At 39.8% G+C, this 18,903-nt stretch overlaps 2 protein-coding genes across 5 annotated transcripts; one reads left to right on the forward strand and one right to left on the reverse strand.

Moving 5' to 3' along the window:
* The first annotated feature begins 1,653 nt into the window (after positions 1–1,653).
* Positions 1,654–7,145, forward strand: LOC116841119 (transmembrane protein 245). 4 transcript variants are annotated; one of them, XM_032808678.1, is made up of 9 exons: positions 1,654–1,828; positions 2,316–3,072; positions 3,423–4,424; positions 4,526–4,687; positions 4,758–4,953; positions 5,028–5,212; positions 5,292–5,392; positions 5,648–5,950; positions 6,257–7,145. In XM_032808678.1, the coding sequence occupies exons 2-9, from the start codon at positions 2,557–2,559 to the stop codon at positions 6,441–6,443; spliced, it is 2,652 nt and encodes an 883-aa protein (XP_032664569.1). In that variant the 5' UTR covers positions 1,654–1,828; positions 2,316–2,556; the 3' UTR covers positions 6,444–7,145. The 4 variants fall into 4 exon arrangements, with proteins under 4 accessions (XP_032664569.1, XP_032664570.1, XP_032664568.1 ...); XM_032808679.1 differs by having other exon boundaries at positions 2,348–3,072; XM_032808677.1 differs by lacking the exon at positions 1,654–1,828 and adding an exon at positions 1,970–2,223.
* Positions 7,146–7,331: 186 nt separating this feature from the next.
* On the reverse strand, positions 7,332–18,783 carry LOC116841073 (beta-mannosidase). The gene is made up of 17 exons (XM_032808591.1): positions 18,230–18,783; positions 16,919–17,037; positions 16,176–16,811; positions 14,216–15,115; positions 13,748–14,018; positions 13,314–13,470; positions 11,995–12,065; positions 11,684–11,791; positions 11,072–11,218; positions 10,820–10,968; positions 10,541–10,746; positions 10,208–10,475; positions 9,232–9,958; positions 8,553–8,981; positions 8,218–8,432; positions 7,934–8,137; positions 7,332–7,750 (listed from the first exon to the last, which is right to left on the reverse strand). The coding sequence occupies exons 1-17, from the start codon at positions 18,315–18,317 to the stop codon at positions 7,475–7,477; spliced, it is 4,971 nt and encodes a 1,656-aa protein (XP_032664482.1). The 5' UTR covers positions 18,318–18,783; the 3' UTR covers positions 7,332–7,474.
* Between the last annotated feature and the right edge of the window lie 120 nt (positions 18,784–18,903).

Genomic DNA, 18,903 nt, shown 5'->3' on the forward strand with positions numbered 1-18,903 from the left:
TGAAAACGAAGGAGAAGCGAGTTTAGGGAGAGAGAGAGAAAGAAGAAAGAGGACAAGCCACCGCCGAAAGATGTTAAATTAGAATCGAACGGATATTTGATTTGCGATCGAACTCACTTGATCGACATTTCACATTCGATGAATTTAGTAGATCTCTAATTTATAATAAATTCATTATTATTCTATTTACGCAGATAGGATAAAATGTTCCAAGATCATTCAAAAAGTATCCAGGATGTCCTGAGGAATGTCCTAACGCATCCTAAGCACATCCAGGACGTTCCAGCTTCTGGGACGTTTTATACTATTTATCTGGATGTAAAATGTATCTATTAATGTTCTATCTATTAACAAATATTTAATAGATAGAATTTATAATAGAGACAGATATCTCGCTATGCACGGGATCTATTAAATTACATGACCAAATTTACTTCGGCTAATTGATGTAACTAACTAATTGATAATTGGCAAATTTAATTGAGACGTGCGAGAGGACACACGGTACGTCTTCTCGCGCGTCCCCGTGCGCGAATATCGCGTCTAATGAACGTGCCGCTTTGCAGAATCGTCGTCTGTCTTTGTACGAGATACTAGAAAGATATATCTGTATACTACGCACGCACGTGAAACACGAAATTTTGCCTGCGAGGGCGGACTTCTTGACGCCGCAGGCCGAAAAGTTTTATCGATCGATTATGTATGTGGATATGTGTGAGTGTGTGTGTGTGTGTGTGTTTACCAATTATAATACATAGGAAATTATACGAGGAGGAGCAGAACGCGGGACGATATAGGCGCATAAATGTGAGAAATGCCGTGAAAGGCGCGATCGTAAGCATTTACAAACTTCTCTGCGTGTTTGATCGATGAAAATTTCGATGATAACGACGTGTAACGAGGGTCGCCCGCCGTACTCTCTGACTTTCTCGATTCTTCTCGACGGCGACGACGATGACGAGTCGTCGACGATTTGTAAACGATGTATGTATTATGATGAACGAAAGGCGCTCACGGTGGCGAACTCGTCAGTCAAGACTGTAATAACAAACAAACAAATTTTTCGAGCGCATTGTGATTTGTCTCTTCTTCTCTTTCTGTTTTCCGATCGTTCTCACCCGTCTCGTCGCGCGGAACCTCTCACCGAAGAAGCCGTGTCTCGCTAGATTTGTATCTTCGGCATGTGTTTACATTTGCGTATCCATTATCATTAAGATGTATAGTTTTTTCGAACGATAATAAAAGTATCTTGATTTTAAGATGAAACGTACCACATTCTTCACCTTTCGCTTTCGCCTGGAAAGAAAGAAAATTCGTGAGCGATATTTCGCCCGTTTGGAAATATTGGAACTGCACTTCGAAATAATTATCGAACCGCCAACAGGCCGTTCAGCGCCATCTAGCGATGTCGCGGAGAACCTATTAGACATAAGCGGGGTTTGAATCTTGGACGAGTCCCAGTGCTGTGAGTTCAGGTAATTTTTGGTGCGTTCGTTTTGGGCATTTACACGCTTAAGCGTCATTCTATCTTTATCGTTCATTACCTACGGGAAAAAGATAGAATGACACTTAGGCGCAAAGCGCCCAAAGCGAACGCACCAAAAGTTACCCGAATTCGCAGCACTGAACGAGCCCTTTGTTAGTTTCGTTATTTCTGCTAGGAGCATCTGCCTCTAGCATCTCTGAGCAATCGAAATCGTAGTATGAATCAATAATAAGTTGGACGTGTCTCACTTTCAAGTGGTACACTCAACGGTGGATTTGCCAACTTTCTTTTTCTTTTTATTTTTAGATAATAAAACCGTTTCTTTTTCATTCTCAATAACAGGTGTGTAATTGCTATGAAATATTGTTAATAATAATTTATTAGTCATCAATTATAAAGGATAAAAATCAATCAATTATTTTTCATTTTTAAGGTATAATTGATTATTATAAATTAATATCTTTTATAACATTATTTAGATGTCAATTTTTTGGTTTTAAATTACTTAACCTTATTTCGAAGTATTTAGGGTATAAAGTGAATTACATTTTTTATCAATTATATACGTACACATGCGGAAAATAATTAGACTAAGGAAGCACTTAAATGTGCAAGATGCTGAAATTAATAGGAACAAGTTCTATTTACTTGTGTATTTATAAAATAAAGGAAAAATGAAAGGAGATATTTTTTTATAGATATTTATTAAAGAAGAAAAGAAGAGATCAGAAAAAGAAGTATGAATTATTTTCTTCAGTTTTTTGCGTTTTCTTTTTTTCTTACATTTTCCCGGTATAAAACCAAGTTTTTTTTCGTCTTATTTTTGCAGAGTTACGTGACCCACTTTTATATTTTCTACAGCTGCATCAGTCTAGAATCAGCTGAGTTGACAGCATTATCGTGTGTGCGCGTCTGCGGAGGAAGACGTTGCATTCTCAGCGTTCTCCGACGAGATGCATTTATCTGTCGTTCGCATCCGCGAACACGCATCAAAAACGACTCGAAACGCAAGTTAAATAGCCCACCTAGAAATACGTAGATTACACGTCGCCTCTAATTGACTATACATAATGGATAACGTGCGCTCGCCGATGGATAACCTGCTCACCATGTTGTCGAACTTCAGCGCGGGTCACGAGAAGGGTTTGAAGCAAGGGATCTACAATGCCGTTGCACTCTTCTTGCTGTTCCTGGTCCTGGCAGCAGGATATGGTCTCTACTTCATACTGAGTCCCTTTCTCAAGCCCCTGATTTGGGCCCTACTATGTGGCTCAGTTCTGTTCCCATTCAAGTATTCATTGGCCACAACAGTACAGTCATGGTTCACCAATGTGGAAACGTCGCACACTCCTTTGGTTGTCAACATCAGCCTACTACCTGTGCATATATTCGACAATGTCTCTGAACGCTTGGGTTCTTTCCTATGGACAAATATCAAATATATTATTGGGGTGCTTCTGTTACTGTTGGTGATTTTAGGCACATATTATTACATCCCTCTTGTAATGACATGTCTGGACTGTAGGATATTTCGCATGTTTGCAGCTGTCTCAGAGTTCTTCATTATGACATGCAATATTTATACGGTAATTCACACTATATTTAGTCTAGAGGTTTATTCTTTTTGGTGAAACTAACATAGAATTAAACGTTGAAGAGAAAAAGAACAAAGTTCCAGTGCGATACTAGTTTAGCTGAAAAGAACAGGCTTCATATTTGATGATTTCAGTCAGACAATGAATCACCCAGATACCTATTTTAATTAGTAAATAGGTATCTGGGCTATTGAGATTTTAATTTAAGCTTATTAATTTATTAAATTTAAATAGAAGCTATTAAAACTTTATACTATGTACTTATTCATACTATATCATAGTATATCATAGAGATATTATAGTATATCTTCACAGATACTCAATTGGATTTTATTTTGCAGGTCTCCACGGTGCTCATCGGATATCTGACGATTCTATACGTCTACTGGACACCTGCGAACTCCGTTCGATTCTGCTACACGTCCTTCGTGATATGGCTCATCATCAGCATGTACTTGTCCAGTGGAGCGGGCGTTTATCGAGTCTACGCGTTCGTCGTTCTCCAAATCTTCTACGTCATAGGATTCATTTACGAGGTGTTGTCAATCATGGAGAATCAAGTGCTGGACAACGACAAACACTTGACGTTCTCAGAAGCCGCGCGCTTAGCTCTGTTAAACAATCTGTCGGCGAGTCCGCAGGAGGATAAAGCACTCACGTTGGAGAGTGAAAAGCGTACGAATGATATTCCAGAGGAAGAGGACGACGTTTCTTTCGGAGAAGAAGCGAAAAAATTAGAGCCCGTCGACGCGACGAGAAAGGACAGCATCACTCCTACCATAACGAAGCTTGGCTTAAAGTCCATGTCTCTGGACACGGACGCTGCCGGCTTGTCGTCCACTGGCAAATTGGCACGTAAACTTTGGCCCGGGTATAACGTATACTTCACGTCACCGCGTGACCGTTATCTGTTGGGCAAGTTGAAGGCCGAGTTTCGAGTGTCGATGGACATTGAGGACGACAAGGTCGACACCGACAAGTACATGTACGCCGCGCTATACGCGTGCATCGGTATGCTCCTGTGGAAACATCTGTGGATCATGCACATTTTGGTGATCCCGGTGGCTTACTACATCATTAAGCAGCTGGGCGGTTACTTTGGCTTCTGGGATACGATACGCAGGCACTGCGACGCGATGATGCGAACGGTCAAGTCGTGGTGTCTGGAACGACATCAGGCGCTTTTACCTTCCAACATCAGGGGTCTTTACAAGATGCTCGTCATCGTGGACGAAAAAGTCAGAGGGGCTCTGAAGGGCTCCGTCGACTCCGTGGCGACTATCGCTGTGATACTTGGACTCATCGTCTTCACCACTTGCGCGTCCATTTTCATTACCGTACAGGTAGAGATTGAACTTGAAAACTCACGCTTACGTTTGTACATATTTCTATGTTTTGTCTAAATGTTGTTTCTAAATTCTTTACTCGGTTCCATTTTCTTCAGGTCTACGCAGAAGGTTTGCATCTGATCGAGGTATCGGGTGAGATTTTGAACTCTTTCATGAACAACTCCGATATCGACTGGGTACCGGAGAAGTGGGAAGAGTCCGTCAATAGCGTCTTGGACAACGCTTACACCTACGGACGAACCGCTATATCAGATGGCGTAAGATTCGCTTTTTTTCCCTTGTTCTTCCTTGTCGAAATCAACAATTTTGAATGGCTTATCGACTTAGATTCGACGTCTAATGATCGATCTCGAGCCAGCTAAGGCTGAGCAGATGGAGAAAAAGGTCTTAGAACTCTGGGACCGTCTCTACCAAGCGTGGATGATGAGCGAAGACAACAATATCATTGGTCCTACCGTGGACATCACATCCGCATATAACGCTTGGGAAAGCCTGAAGGAGGGCTTCGAGAAGACGCCTCTCCGTAAGGCGTCTTGATCTTGAGAAATTGTTCGCACACATGCGCGAAATGCCGTACGAAAGTTCCATTTTTTTCAGAGATGTTCAACATGACCGGTATACAGAATTTCATCAAGGAGAACATCGGTATCTTGATGTCAGTGCTCGATTCCGTCTGGAGCATCGTCAGGGGCAACATGTCTATCATTCTCACAATTTTCACGGAGTTGTTCTATGTCGTGCTCATGAGCGGGTCGGCAGTACTGAACTTCGTACTCAGTACGGTATGCAACGTGTCTCGTGAAGTTTGTCTTCTTCGGTTCTTGAAAGGAAGACATGAAATATAAGTATCTTCCGTTTCAGGTGGTATTTTTCACGACTCTGTTCTATCTGCTCAGCTCCAGCGGTAAAACTTACAAGCCCATCGAATTGACAACGTCGTACAGCCCTATTAGTTGTCACAGGTAAGTATCCGGATGCCCCAGACGCGTTGGCATTTTTATTAGATGCTTGTAGAAGAGATCGTCTTCAAACTTTTATGAGAACGTTTACTTTTAACAAGCACGCCGCACGTAGAAGGGTGAGTTAGTGTGTGATATATCAAAGCCATTGACTGCTCGTTCAACCGACACTATCTTCTGCAAAAAAAGAAGAAAAAGAAACGTATTGCTCCTTGTGAATCAAAGATGCACATGAGACAGTGATGTCGCTTTGTCCAGGTTCGCCATGGCATTACAGGAGGCAGTGATTGAGGTGTTTGCGGCCACCTTCAAACTCGCCTCCTTCTTTGGCATGTGGACGTGGTTGATACACAACTTGTTCCAAGTGAAGATCGTCTACTTACCGTCGGTCTTCGCGACTATGCTGGGCGCGGTACCCTTCTTGGATGCGTACATCGCCTGCATTCCGGCTACTGTGGAACTCTGGTTCACTCGCGGCTCAATGATCGCCATCTCTTTCTTCCTTTTCCACTTTCTGCCATGTAACATTGTGGTGACAGAATTTTACAAGGAAATTAAAGGGTAATTGCTTCGCAGTAATGGTTCTTTCGTAAGGTCGAAGGTAACACATTACCTGTAACTTGCTGTTACTTTTTTTTAGAATAACTTGGTAACGTTATTTTTCCATTAGATAAAAAATGATCCTCGAAACATACTGAGGAAAATAATAAAAAATGTAATAATGACGTTAATGAATTATGTTTTAAAATGAGTGACGTAATAATAATTAATTACTTCTTTAATGACAATTGGTTACTTTATAAAAGTAACTTTCTTATCTTTATCTCTCTTTCGTGTGTCATTCTTACGTCTCTTTTATTGTTTCAGTGGTGGACATCCTTATTTAACGGGTTTGTCGATAGCGGGTGGAATTTTCTGCTTAGGCGTAGAAGGAGCAATATTCGGTCCTTTATTGCTCTGCTGCATTATGGTCGCCATCAACATGAGTCGACGTTACCTACACTCGCCATCATCCGCAATGGAGAATAGAACGGTGTATCTGGATACGCCATAAAATATACGAATCGATATAACGTTACGCTTATTCGCTAATAAGACTAATACTTTAGTTGTGTAACATTGCGAGCTATTAGCTCCGGCTTTCTCATTGTATAATGAACGCTGCATCGACATGCAGCGAGCACACGAACGCACGACAGTGCGTGTAACTCGCGCTTTATATATTTCTATGTGATGAGATGCGCGCAATGTGACTGTACGATTTACTCGTATCTAACTTCAGCTTACGCTTATTAAATTTAAAGATATTTATATTATATATGGTGCGTGTGCGCGTATATTTGAAATAATATATTTTTTATTTATAAGCGTTTTCTCTCTTAAATGAAACGTCCTATTTCCTTTTTTTTTTTATGAATCTGAAATCAAGCAACTGAGATTATCTTCCGTGATCTTTGTATCTCTCGTGCAAGAGATATATTTTTTTATACTTATTTTTAGTTACCAATCATTATATGGAATATTATTTTATGTATCGACAGTGATACGTGTTTTATCGCAGTATATTGTTTCAGTTTATGTGTATAATTGTTATATTGGTTACCAATATTGGTTTGTGTATGTAGGAACAAATTGTACCACGTCGACTAACTTCATAGATCTAACATGTTATTTTTTACGTCAAAAACAAAGGTGTACGGCCAAAGATTATAATAATAAATTTCTCAACGTTTCGTTGCGTGTGTTAAACCTCAAATTATAATTTGCATTGAAGGTGCTAAGCGACCAAGGTATAACCACTATAACACAACAATGTTTAACTTGATGTCTGTGATAATCGGCGGTGCTGTGATTACGCTTATCTTTCTCATCGGATTAGAAATTTATTTGCATTACGATAATTATTTTCCATCAAGAGCAGCTTGAAGAAAGACGGTACTGATCCACTTGAAAAAAGTTTATTCTTTTGAGAGAATTCAGTACTTGCGATAAATTCATAATCAATATCTCGTATTACATGTATAACGAATCACGTAAGAGCACCCTAAACGTTAACGCGCGATTAATGTGCATTTTTTGTGCCGACTAGTTGTCAGCAAAATTACCACGTGCATTGTAAATATCGGACAATGTGGTCATTTTTATATCGTCGCGCAACAATTCCGCCGTGGTCGCTTCCTGCGCATGGAAAATAACTTCTTTCTGTTGCTCGAACATGTGAAAGCCATTTTCGGAGAAACGACCGCGTATGTTGCCCACTTCTAGCCACACAAACAGCGCTATATTATCTGTCGTTAATACGAGCTTGAAATCTGGATAATTGAAAAGTTTTCCAGGTAAATGAGCCTCCTCGATTCTTATCTGAAAGAAAATTAAATCTCGATTATAAATACATACAAAAATAAATCTAAATAAAGTAATCAACTTATAAAGGAAAATAGGCATTTAGGAATGTTTTTTTTTTTTATATTATCGCTCTCAAGTTGATTTTGTGACAGAGTGATGCGTTGAATGTGATTATAAATTACTAATAAATTCACTTACAGTGACATTGGCTATTGTTATATCCACGTTTTTTAACGCGGTGGGATAGATGTAATTAACCGGTGCAATTGAAGATCTGGATTCATCCGTGAGCGATAAGGTGACTACGCAAGATTTCTTGGTGGATTCCAACGAGCCGCAACCCGCCTGAGAGAGAAACGCGTCTAACCAGAAGGTTGAGATTTGAATGGCTTTGTTGGGTGGCTGAAAGCGTTAATAGTGTGTATACATATGTGCACTTACATATGAACAGCGTGTATAGAGTCTATTGTCGATATACTCACTACTATGACATTGTGATAGGATTTGGTGTGTATAGGCGTCATAGATTTCCAATTGTAAACGCGAATATCCACATGACAATTTGTTAACCAGAACAATTGGTCAGATACGACGTATATTGTAAGCTCATCGGAGTTCGTCAAGCGCGATGTAACAATAACGGGTGCGAAGAAGTCCTTGGCATAGTAATGAAGCATTTTCCATCGACCTTCGATATCTACAAGTATAAAACAAAGAGATTTTTAGAGTAAGAACGATGGAGTACAGTTGGAATTTTTTGAGTTCTATCTCTAAATTAATTTTACTTGTTCTAATCTTGAAGTATCAGTGCTTTTACCTATGGAGGACCATGAAGGCGCTTGCCACACGTCGTTCAATTGCCAATAGAGAGCCCCCATCGTCATACCCTCGCCTATGGAATTTACCTCTGACTTGAGTTGCCTGTACCCTTCCGTTTCTACTTTTACAGAAACTGCCTGATTGACCTGACTGAGATATATGTAACTTGCGAAATCTCGGAAGCTGTCGTTACTTTGCGGTATAATGAGGTTCTGCGAGATCAGCAGCTTCATCAACTCATTGCCGAATGGCAGATGTTGCCGATGCTTCACGAAATCGCTATCTATACTCAAGTCCTTCGCGCTCTCCACAACGGTTGCTATCGTGTATATCGACGGCCAAGCTTGAAATCCGTACTCTGAGCAGAATCTCGTTCTGGGATACTGAGTCACGTCCCATCCATTTCTGAGGTAGTTATAATAGTGAACTAAAAGGAGATGTTTAACGCTGTGATCGCAAAGACCGTGCAAAATTAACAATTGCATAATTAGAAACGAAGTTTAAGCAAAATTACTTCTTCTTTCATTCTTTTCTACTTTTCTTATTTCCACTTTATCAAATTTCCCGATGTTTCCAAAGAATGCACAGTTTTAAGTTGTGAAATTCGTTTTTATTTAGAACGAGCTGCTATATTAATTATGAATATTAATATCAATTACAATCTGACGATACGTTACCGTCACCGTAGAGATTTAAGTATGGATCTATTCCGGTGTAATTGTACGTTTCCTCGTACGCTCCGTTGCCAGGACTAGACACGAGGAACGGCCTTACGGGATCCAGTATCTCCACTTCCTTCTTTATCAAGTTCACATAAAGCTTCATATAATCCGTCCTGTATATCTCGGCGGAACCAGTGTTGTACCAATTCCCGTAGAGCGCCGCCTCGTTCTCGTTGTTGCCGGCCCAGAGCACGATGCTTGGGTGATTCTTCAGACGTATCACGTTCTGCACAACCTCCTCTCTCACGTTTTTAAAAAACGAGTCGGTTGTAGGATACATGGCGCAGGCGAACATGAAATCCTGCCAGATCATGATGCCGTACTCGTCAGCCAAATCGTAGAATAACTTGGATTCGTAAAGACCGCCACCCCAAACTCTCAGCATGTTCATATGCGTCTCCTTGGCGGACGATAGCAGGTGTCTGATAGTTTCCTCCTTCGCGCCCAACTCCGGGAAAATACTGGCTGGGATAAAGTTGCTACCTTTCGCGAAGATCGGCACATTGTTTATGCGGAAATAGAAGCTTCGACCCTTCTTCAACGGCTCCTCCACCAATTCCACCGTTCTGAAGCCTACACGGATCTGTTTGTGCAGTATTTCATACACCGTTGTCACCGTAGTGGACAAATAGTACAAGTTCTGCTCGCCGTAACCGTTTGGCCACCAAGTTTTCACGGCATCCTATGGAAGGAAGAAGAATGTTAGACCGCACCATGGGATGACGATACCGACCATTTAAAGAGTTTATCCTCCAACTGTTTAAAAAAACCTTATTTCAACGAAAAATGCAAATTTTCTAAAATTTAGATTTAAATTGGTTTGTAAGGAAAATCCATCATTCTTCTCTTTCTCTTCGCTTAGAGAAGAATGATGGATAAATGGGGCAAAGTTGAACAAAAATTTGATCTCTGTAAACGTTGATGCACTTACCGCAGGCACAGTTAGTTGAACGTTAATATTTACGTATCTCTCGTTCGTGTTGAGCATCGTTTCGTTAGTTTTACTGATGACCTCGTCCTGCGAGATGTGTAACGTCGACGCGGTCGTGACGACGAGACTCTGGGACTCATCGCTCTTTCTTTGCGTTACCTCGAGAAATATCGTGAGGAGAATTTGCCAGGTGTCATCTTTCTTGCGTATATCGGCTGTTACATCGTTTATCATTATATCATTCACAGGAACCAACTCGACATCCTTCCTGCAAACTTCTCATGTAATACGTAAGGACACGAGGTACAGATAAGGTGATCAGTTCTTAATTACCAAATGCCGATCGAGGGAAAAGCGGGGCCCCAGTCCCACGAGAAGCTAGCTTGCATCTTACGTATGTGGTTTACGTGGCATATTCCGTTGTATTCTTTGGGTACGCATACCGGTTGTACGATGTAACTCTTCTTCTGCTCATTGTATAAGTCCTCCGCTACTTTGACGGCTGAGCGGAACGCGACCTTTAGCACATTCTTTCCTTCCTGAAAATTTTCACATGAACAACTCGCATCATCAGCACACATACTTCACATGCACGTCGCCCGATCTCCTCACCTCGATATAATTCGTCACGTCAAACATGTATCTCAGGAACATATTTGAAGTCTCTCCGATCGCATGGTTGTTCAGAGTGATATTGGCGAACGTGTCGACTCCGTGAAAGATCAAGACAATCCTGCGGGCTCTTAGAAAATCGTCGCTCACTGAAAAACATGTTGTTTAGATTTCTCTCTGCAATTGCTAGGTGTTTAAGGATCTTCACATTGATGCAGACTTGATGTAGCTTCATGTTTGATTCAAATTTACCAATGAAATCTTTAGTGTAAGTCACAGATTGATTTCCGACCCAACGATTATTGACATCGTTTTTTCCCAGCAGATTGTCATCTATTATATTATCCATGTACAAATCCGTGTAAATTCCTCCAGGAACAGTCCCAGTAAACTTGATATCTGTGAAGTATAATAATCATGGAATCAGCTCTAATGATTAAAAAATGAAGGAAGATATGTCGTGAATTAGAAGAAGAATCATGCTATGTACTCAGTTATGTTATCATGTATAAACACCAACTAATAATAAGATCACATTAATGTTATAATTTTTCATTTAGCAAAGTGTGATATAATACATGTGTATAACAGTTATATTATTAAGTAAGAATTATAATATTGATGTAATGTTTTTGTTAGTTGATGTTTATTCTGGATGTTAAAACTTTATAAAATTGAGTCCTAATCTTATCACTATTGCATTCTTCAGAGAGACCCTCACCTAAAAAATATATTTTCATTATAATTTTAATAAATATAGACACACATAGTTGTACCATATGGCGAATCAATCTGACAAAAAAAAATTTGCATGCTTGTTGTTAATAAAAGACAAGTTTGGGAAAAGAAATATGTAGTACTCACCACATCCATTAATGGTCCCATTCCAAACGCCATTTAGGGTTATGATTTGACAGTTTATACTAATTAAGGATGAAATCCACAATACCAAAGTGAAGAACTTCATGTTACCTGGTAATGAATATGCTGATAATTACTTGAAGTGAAAAACTAATAACAATTAATTTAATGAAAATTCTGCGTGCATTTGATAGTTTTTACATTGTAGATTGTATGAAATCTTTTATAAAGATTGCAATAAGAATGAACAGTAGCTTATTCGAGTAGTAAATTTACACTATCTTTGATTCTAAAAATGCATTTCATAATCTCACATTGATTATCTTTCCCGATAAGACCAAAGTTTATTCTATAACCTTTGATACTAAGGGAGAATGATGATGTGCTATATATTACATTCATTTATCTCAATATTGTGTCACATGGCTGGTGGTGAGTTAATGATACGAAAGTGTCGATTGAAGAAAACGTTTTCAAATATAAAATACGTGTGTTAATATGAAATTTGTAAGAAACTCTCTTAAATTGACGTTATGTTGCAATTTTACTTATCAGTAACACAAGTATTACATTAACACAAGGTTAATGAGAACTCTTGCGACAATCTTCGTGTGTTATTTTATTTATAAACAACAAGTGTGATCTTATTAGTATAAAAATATTATATATCAATTTAAATTTCAGTGTGTCAATGTTACACATGTAAAATTATATTATTTACTGTGACGATTATATATATATATATATATATAATCTGTTAAAAAATGTAGTTTTGACTATGAGGCAATCATCAATTTGATGCTTTAGTAGTTCACCGTAGACTGCTTAGAATTACTGCTTAAAATTACTGTGCGCATATTGCAAGATAGAAGTATCATTCGTACGCGAATGGAATGTATTTACATATACTCAACAAATTGTGAGATATATCTATATATATACATATACATATATATATATATATATATATACATATATATATATATATATATATATATATATATATATATATATATATATATATACACACACATATATACATATACACATATATACATACATAATTTGTATATGTATGTAATATAATTAAATATATATATATATATTTAATATAGGGTGTAGTTATCCCGACTTTTTTAAATCTCCTGTAAACCCTGAAATTGTTTAAAGTTAGCAGACTGTTGATACTGCCAACTGTGTAATTCTTAATAACGCGCTTAACATTATCAGAATATGATATTCCTTTCTCCATAGGATTCACTGTTTATGAAATAATATCACGAATATCATTATAAAAAATTAAATGGAACTTTTAAAACGATATATTTCTTTTATATGTGAGAAATCGAATGCACACTTATTGTCAAAAAGCATGATTTGTGCGAAAAAAATAAATAATTGAGTAACAAATTTACAGCGTATGATACTGTAAAGTAGTAAATGATAAAGTAGGAATGTTAATAAAATGCGAAATAAAATAAGCGCCGATCGACAATGTTACGTAACAATACTTGAAATATCTCGGTAAAATTATCGCTTTTTGCCCCTAAATAATATCAAAGAACAAATATATATATGTTTGAGGAATAGTATTATCTTATAACCATTCTTGTAATCATATAAATCGACCGATCAATGCTTTCTCTTTCTGTTTGTAAACACTCGTGTTCTACTGTGAGAAGGCGACTGGTCCATGACATGTATATTGGGATTGCTGCTCGCACCTTTCTGGCTGCTGGGTTTGTGGGTGTAGTGAGACGAAGGGATGGATACGACGTCATCATCTGATTCTGAAAGTGATTAGATATAAAAATGAAATTAAGCCCCAAAAACAAATATTAAAAATTAAAAATTTAACACGATGATAAGCGCATCGACGCTAACGAAAAAATGTATTTGAGTTTCCACGAATTCATTGAACTTCTAATTTCCCAACTGATCCACATATTGTCTGCACTTACACAAACACATTGATAATTGCAAATTTTCAAATGTTTTGACATTCAAAATTGGCAATCGAGATAGTGATAATGAAACTATTACAGAACAATGTTCTAAAGAGTGTACCGTGCAAATGCTTCTTTCTACTTTCTATGCATCGTCTAACGTGCTGATTATACTCCAGTTCATCTCTCGTTTTGTAGCTGTCGCACACATTACATTTGAATAGATTTATGTCGTCGTCGTCGCTCTCATCGTTTATCTCGAACTGATTGCAGTCGGCGGCGTGATTTATTATTTCATCAGGTGGAAACGGCTTATTGCATATAGGGCAATTGATGTTGTTTGTTGAGTCGCTGACTTTCTCGTGCCAGTTACCGTTCTGCGAGACGGACTGCTACGAACAAAAGAGAATTGTTTGTCTTAATGATAGACAGTAAAGAAGTGGCGATCGTGTGATATCGCGGAGTGACATATATTGTGAAACAGAGAGTCTGATATTAGACACATATTAGATATAATATATAATGTTAGGTATAAACTAGATCATCTGTCTGATATCCTAACAAGACTAAGATACTCTCATTAACTCACTTGATTACTTTCCTCGTCGTCCAGCAATTCACGTTCCCAATTCACATCTTTGCTCTTTATCTCGCACTTGTCCTCCTTTTTCCGTTGTTCGTCGAAATCTACTTTCTTTTCCTTGCCGCTTCGCTGTCTGTCGCTCTTTCTTTCCTGGTGTGTCGTCGATGTCTCTCTCAACGTCTCCCCATTGTTGGATGACAGTTGTCTCTCTTGCAATCGAGACTTCGCTTCCTTCGGTGACCGAGTTTCCTTTTGTAGGATTGCTGCCACTTCTCCGTCGCTATCTTCTTCCAGTTTGCGACGGATTTCCTCGTCGGTCATCGTGTTGTCCTTCTTTTGATTTCTCGTTCGTTCGACCTCTCTATTTTCCGCGGTGCCTTGTATCTTCAGAGACAATCTCCCTCTTCGGAGTCTGGGAAGATGCGGACGCGCTTTCGGAGTGGAAGGTACTGCTCTTTTCGGCTGCGTGATCAACACGGGCGACACTCTTTCATTCTCCTCGTCCTCAGTTTTCCTTCTGCGAGATAATTTGACATCTTCGTCGTCAATATGCATAATATCATCGCCGTCATTGTGAGAATGCTGTTGACGCGCGGTCAACGTTGCTGCCTCGTGTCCGCTAGGAGTTTGCGTATGTTGTTGATTCGCATGATCGGTTACGTTGTTTGACTTGGCAGATTGGATCTTCTTTTTCTTAACACGAGCGAACTCGTACTGATCGTACAGGTCTTCGTCGCTGGAACTCTCTTTATTCAGACTCGCGCATTCCTTCGCGATGAGAGAATTTGCCTTACGCTTACTAGACCGCTCGTAACTATCTCTATATGCACATTCCGCCTTCGGAATCAGCTCAGTCTTAGGTTCTGTTACTGGCTTTCTATCCAAACTGCCGTTAGCAGTGCCGACCTACAGAAACGTTGAAGCAAGGATTAGAATCAGAGAACAGACAGAATGATGTAGACAAGTATACTCGTTCTTTTTTGTACATAAATATAATTTATTCAAAAAGATCTTGTAGTTTACAGTATGTAATGACCGCGTTCTTACGAACGCTCACGTGTACATGATCCGTATAAATGCACAGTTTCAAAGTATCAATAGAAAATATCAAACATCTTTCTTCGGCAACAAAATGCCAGTGGCTCACAAACAACTCTCTGTTGTTGTTGTTGTTGTTGTCGTTATTGTTGTTTTATATATGTATGTATACCAATAGTAAGTTAAAACGACCAAAGCGACATTGGCAAGTAATATTATATGGAAGAAATTTATATATAGCGTTAGAGTATAAATCCATTCGAGATAATAAATGCGTATATCTTGGAATTATATCGAGGTATCGTACTGTACAATTTTTTCAGGAAAAAATGCGGAATTATACATCGCGGATTTGTAGTGCAGAAGAACGAAAACAAAAATGGATAATTGGGGAGAAAGATCAAAAGAAAGAAAGAAAAAAAACTGATGTTCTATACTTGCGACGTTCGTCGTAAGAAGCCTTCCGATGTGAATTGAGCCTCCCGTGATACGACTCTCGAGAGACAACTCGTGGATAATCTCGATCGCTCCTCGATGAAGTCGCGCCAAGTTCATTCGCAGAGCTAGGAGACTCAATCGAGCACATCGACAATGTGCGACTTCAGCGGGCTTAATAATATCTCCGAGCGAATACAAAGATACTTACGGCTAAGGTTTTACGGATCGCAAAGTGGCGAAACGAAAATCAGATACTGACGAAATCTCTCCGTGACACCGAATTTCAATCGCGTACATGGAGATATCGTATTAGAGAAACGCGTGCAGGCGCGCGAGGAGTGTATACATACATTTTTTCACTTTCTTTCTTTCTTTCTTTCTCTATTTTCCTTGTCTCGTTCTTTCTCTGTCTCTTCGCCGAAAGAAAGAGCATTTCGCGCTCGCGTTAGCGATACGAGCGGTACGGTTTGGATTGTAGGGAGCTACCCACCTCGATGGGTACGCCCCACTCAAATTTCGCATTCGCAGGACGCTGCCAACTGTACCACAAGTCCGCCACTTCCCTCAAGTGCTGGCCCAGAGCCCGCATCTTTTGGTCGTGTTGCTCGGACGTGTACGTCTTGTCGCGGCATCCGGAGGAGGAGGGCGCGCATTTTCGCGCCGCGAGTCGGCTCCTCGGCTGTTGCAAAGGCACGTCGTTTTCGTTGATACAGACGTCGAGTGGGTTCATCCGCCACCTCTCCATCCGCTGGTAGTAGGTGCTCTGCGTGGCACACTGCATCGTCTTCGCATCCGCCGGCGAGTTCTGGCATTCTTGTGCGTCGTTTCCTGACTTAGTCGGAACGGGACGACTCGCGCCCGACTGCTCGTGCTGCTGCTTCTCCGACGACGCTGTCTCGTCGTTCTCCGCGCTCTTGCGCCCTTGCGCATCGAAGATAGACGAGTTGGACGAGCTCTCCGGACTGCCAGAGTGCCGAGAGTTCTTGCGTTCTTGTTGCGGAGACGTACGACTCGGTTTGCACGTCACTTTGGGCAACTCCTGCGCGACGACTATCTGCTGTTCCTGCGATTCTGTCTCGGCTGCCAGATCCGATAGGCACTCGTTGTCGGAATGTTGCTCGTTGTCCTATTGAAACATTGCAAGAAAAAAGCAGAAAGATTAATTTCTGTCTTCATGGATCCTTCGACGAGCTTGCATTCTTCTCGATTTCCCCACAATCGTGAACAACGTACCTTCTTGTGTGCGTGTTTGTTATCGGTAGCAACATTCGGTGTAGTCTCAGAATTACTTAGGAAACCAAGCAAGTGCTTCATTTGTTCGTAAGTATCCGTTTCATCGTAGATTCCCATATCTAAACAACAATAAAAAATTGGTCATTGCATGTTTAATACAGCACACTACCCAGATAGCACAGAGAATTCAAAAAGAATTCAGTTATATGTTACTAATTCTGAGTTCATTTTTAAATGCAAAAAGAATTCTTTTCACTGAACTTCTTTTTGCACTTGAAAATGAATTCAGAATTGGTGACATATGACTGAATTCTCTTTTAATTCTTTTTGAATTTCCTGTGCTATCTAGGTAGGTTTCAAAATGGTTTAAACCCTTTTTTTGTGCAATTTGGAACGTAACTGATGGTTTAGCGAAAGAACTAGTTTGTGATTAATTTTTAGGTATCAATGTACAAATGTGTTCAATTTACATGTGATCTTAGGGTAAAATACTCAATTACATATTTTGGTATTACAAAATTATTGATATCTTTTTTAGTAATACTCTAGAAAAACATGTCAATAATTGCGTTCAACAGAGAACGCTGCTTTAAATCTGTTGTAACTTTCTCTACTGAACACAGCCATTAATACTATAGAAAAGCCTGGTTTTTCTTACAATCAACATTGCAGTTAAATTTCTTGTCTACATTCTATGATTTCAAAAAGGAACTTCACAACTGTGAACAACAAGCTTTTTGATTATAAGAAAAAGTAGATTTCTCTAAAATATAAACGACTAAAAATGATATCAATAACAAGGTGTTTCATTCTGTTGGATGTTGAAGTAGTACTGACTATTCAGATCATTTCTCTCTCAATCTAACTGTCTTCAAATTACACGTAATTGGTCTCACATCTCACAATGATCTCAGACATGTTAAAATATCATGAATTTATATACGTACATTTTATAAGGACGCAAATGATAAATACGTGTGCGTGCTTGAACTCGACGAAGTTTAAATTCGCAATACTTCATATATCGTCTGTTCTTTTCAGCTGCACTGCTGAACTGATGCAATAAGTTAGAGTGTGAAAACATATACTTGTCTCACTTTAACTTATTGCACCAATTCAGCAGTACATCTGAAAACAGACAACTTGACAAATTTCAGCGTGATGTCTCGCCCAACATCGTACACTATAAACAACGAGTCACGAGATCATGCAAAATGATTCGGAAGACGCGATTGGCGATTGGAAACTTGATCAACTAATCATCGACAGGCAGCAGTGTCGTAATATTTGACTGTAAACACCTGAATTTACCTATGAGTTGCTTCTTCATATTTTTCTTCTCCTCAATTTCCTTCGCAGTCAATCGTTCGTTCTTTTCCCGCTCCATGCCGTCGGACATGTCTCTCTCTCTCCCTCGACGTGAATCCTCCGTAAATCCTGGGGCGATTTGCTACTCACGACGATCAGTTCCGACGACGGAACGTAAATACGAGTCTCCCTGAGCGATCAAGCATGTCTGGTCGTCTCTCCCTCCCGTTTTCGCCCTTCTCCGCACAGCTCGACCCGATCGCCACCGATACGCCGAACTGCGCCGAACGTACGATGTCAGGTGCTCCTTTCGGGCATCGGTCGTAATATTATCGCACCGCCGCGGAATCGACGACGCGTCCCCGCTATCGACAAGCCCCGTTGAGTCGCGTCGACATCAACGAGAACTCGCGCCGAGATTCGCCCGTTTTACGTAATCGTTCTGCGATCACGTATCTCGAATTCCGTAAATATGCAACGCAACAGAAGCGGCAAACGGACATCTCGTTCGTTCGTCGCATTCGAGTGTCAAATGTGTGCGTGCGTGTGTATGCATGCGTCGAGACTGCCGGCCGAAAAACTTGCCGTACACTCGCGCCCTCTCGCAGGATATCTCAAAACGAGAAATACTAACCTCCCCGCTCGAGGCTCGATCGGTAAAAACTCAGGCTTACTTT

The sequence above is a fragment of the Odontomachus brunneus genome, unplaced genomic scaffold, assembly GCF_010583005.1.
Source record: "Odontomachus brunneus isolate Ranch 3 - 2012 unplaced genomic scaffold, Obru_v1 Obru_scaffold_013, whole genome shotgun sequence".
NCBI classification, from domain to species: Eukaryota; Metazoa; Arthropoda; class Insecta; order Hymenoptera; family Formicidae; genus Odontomachus; species Odontomachus brunneus.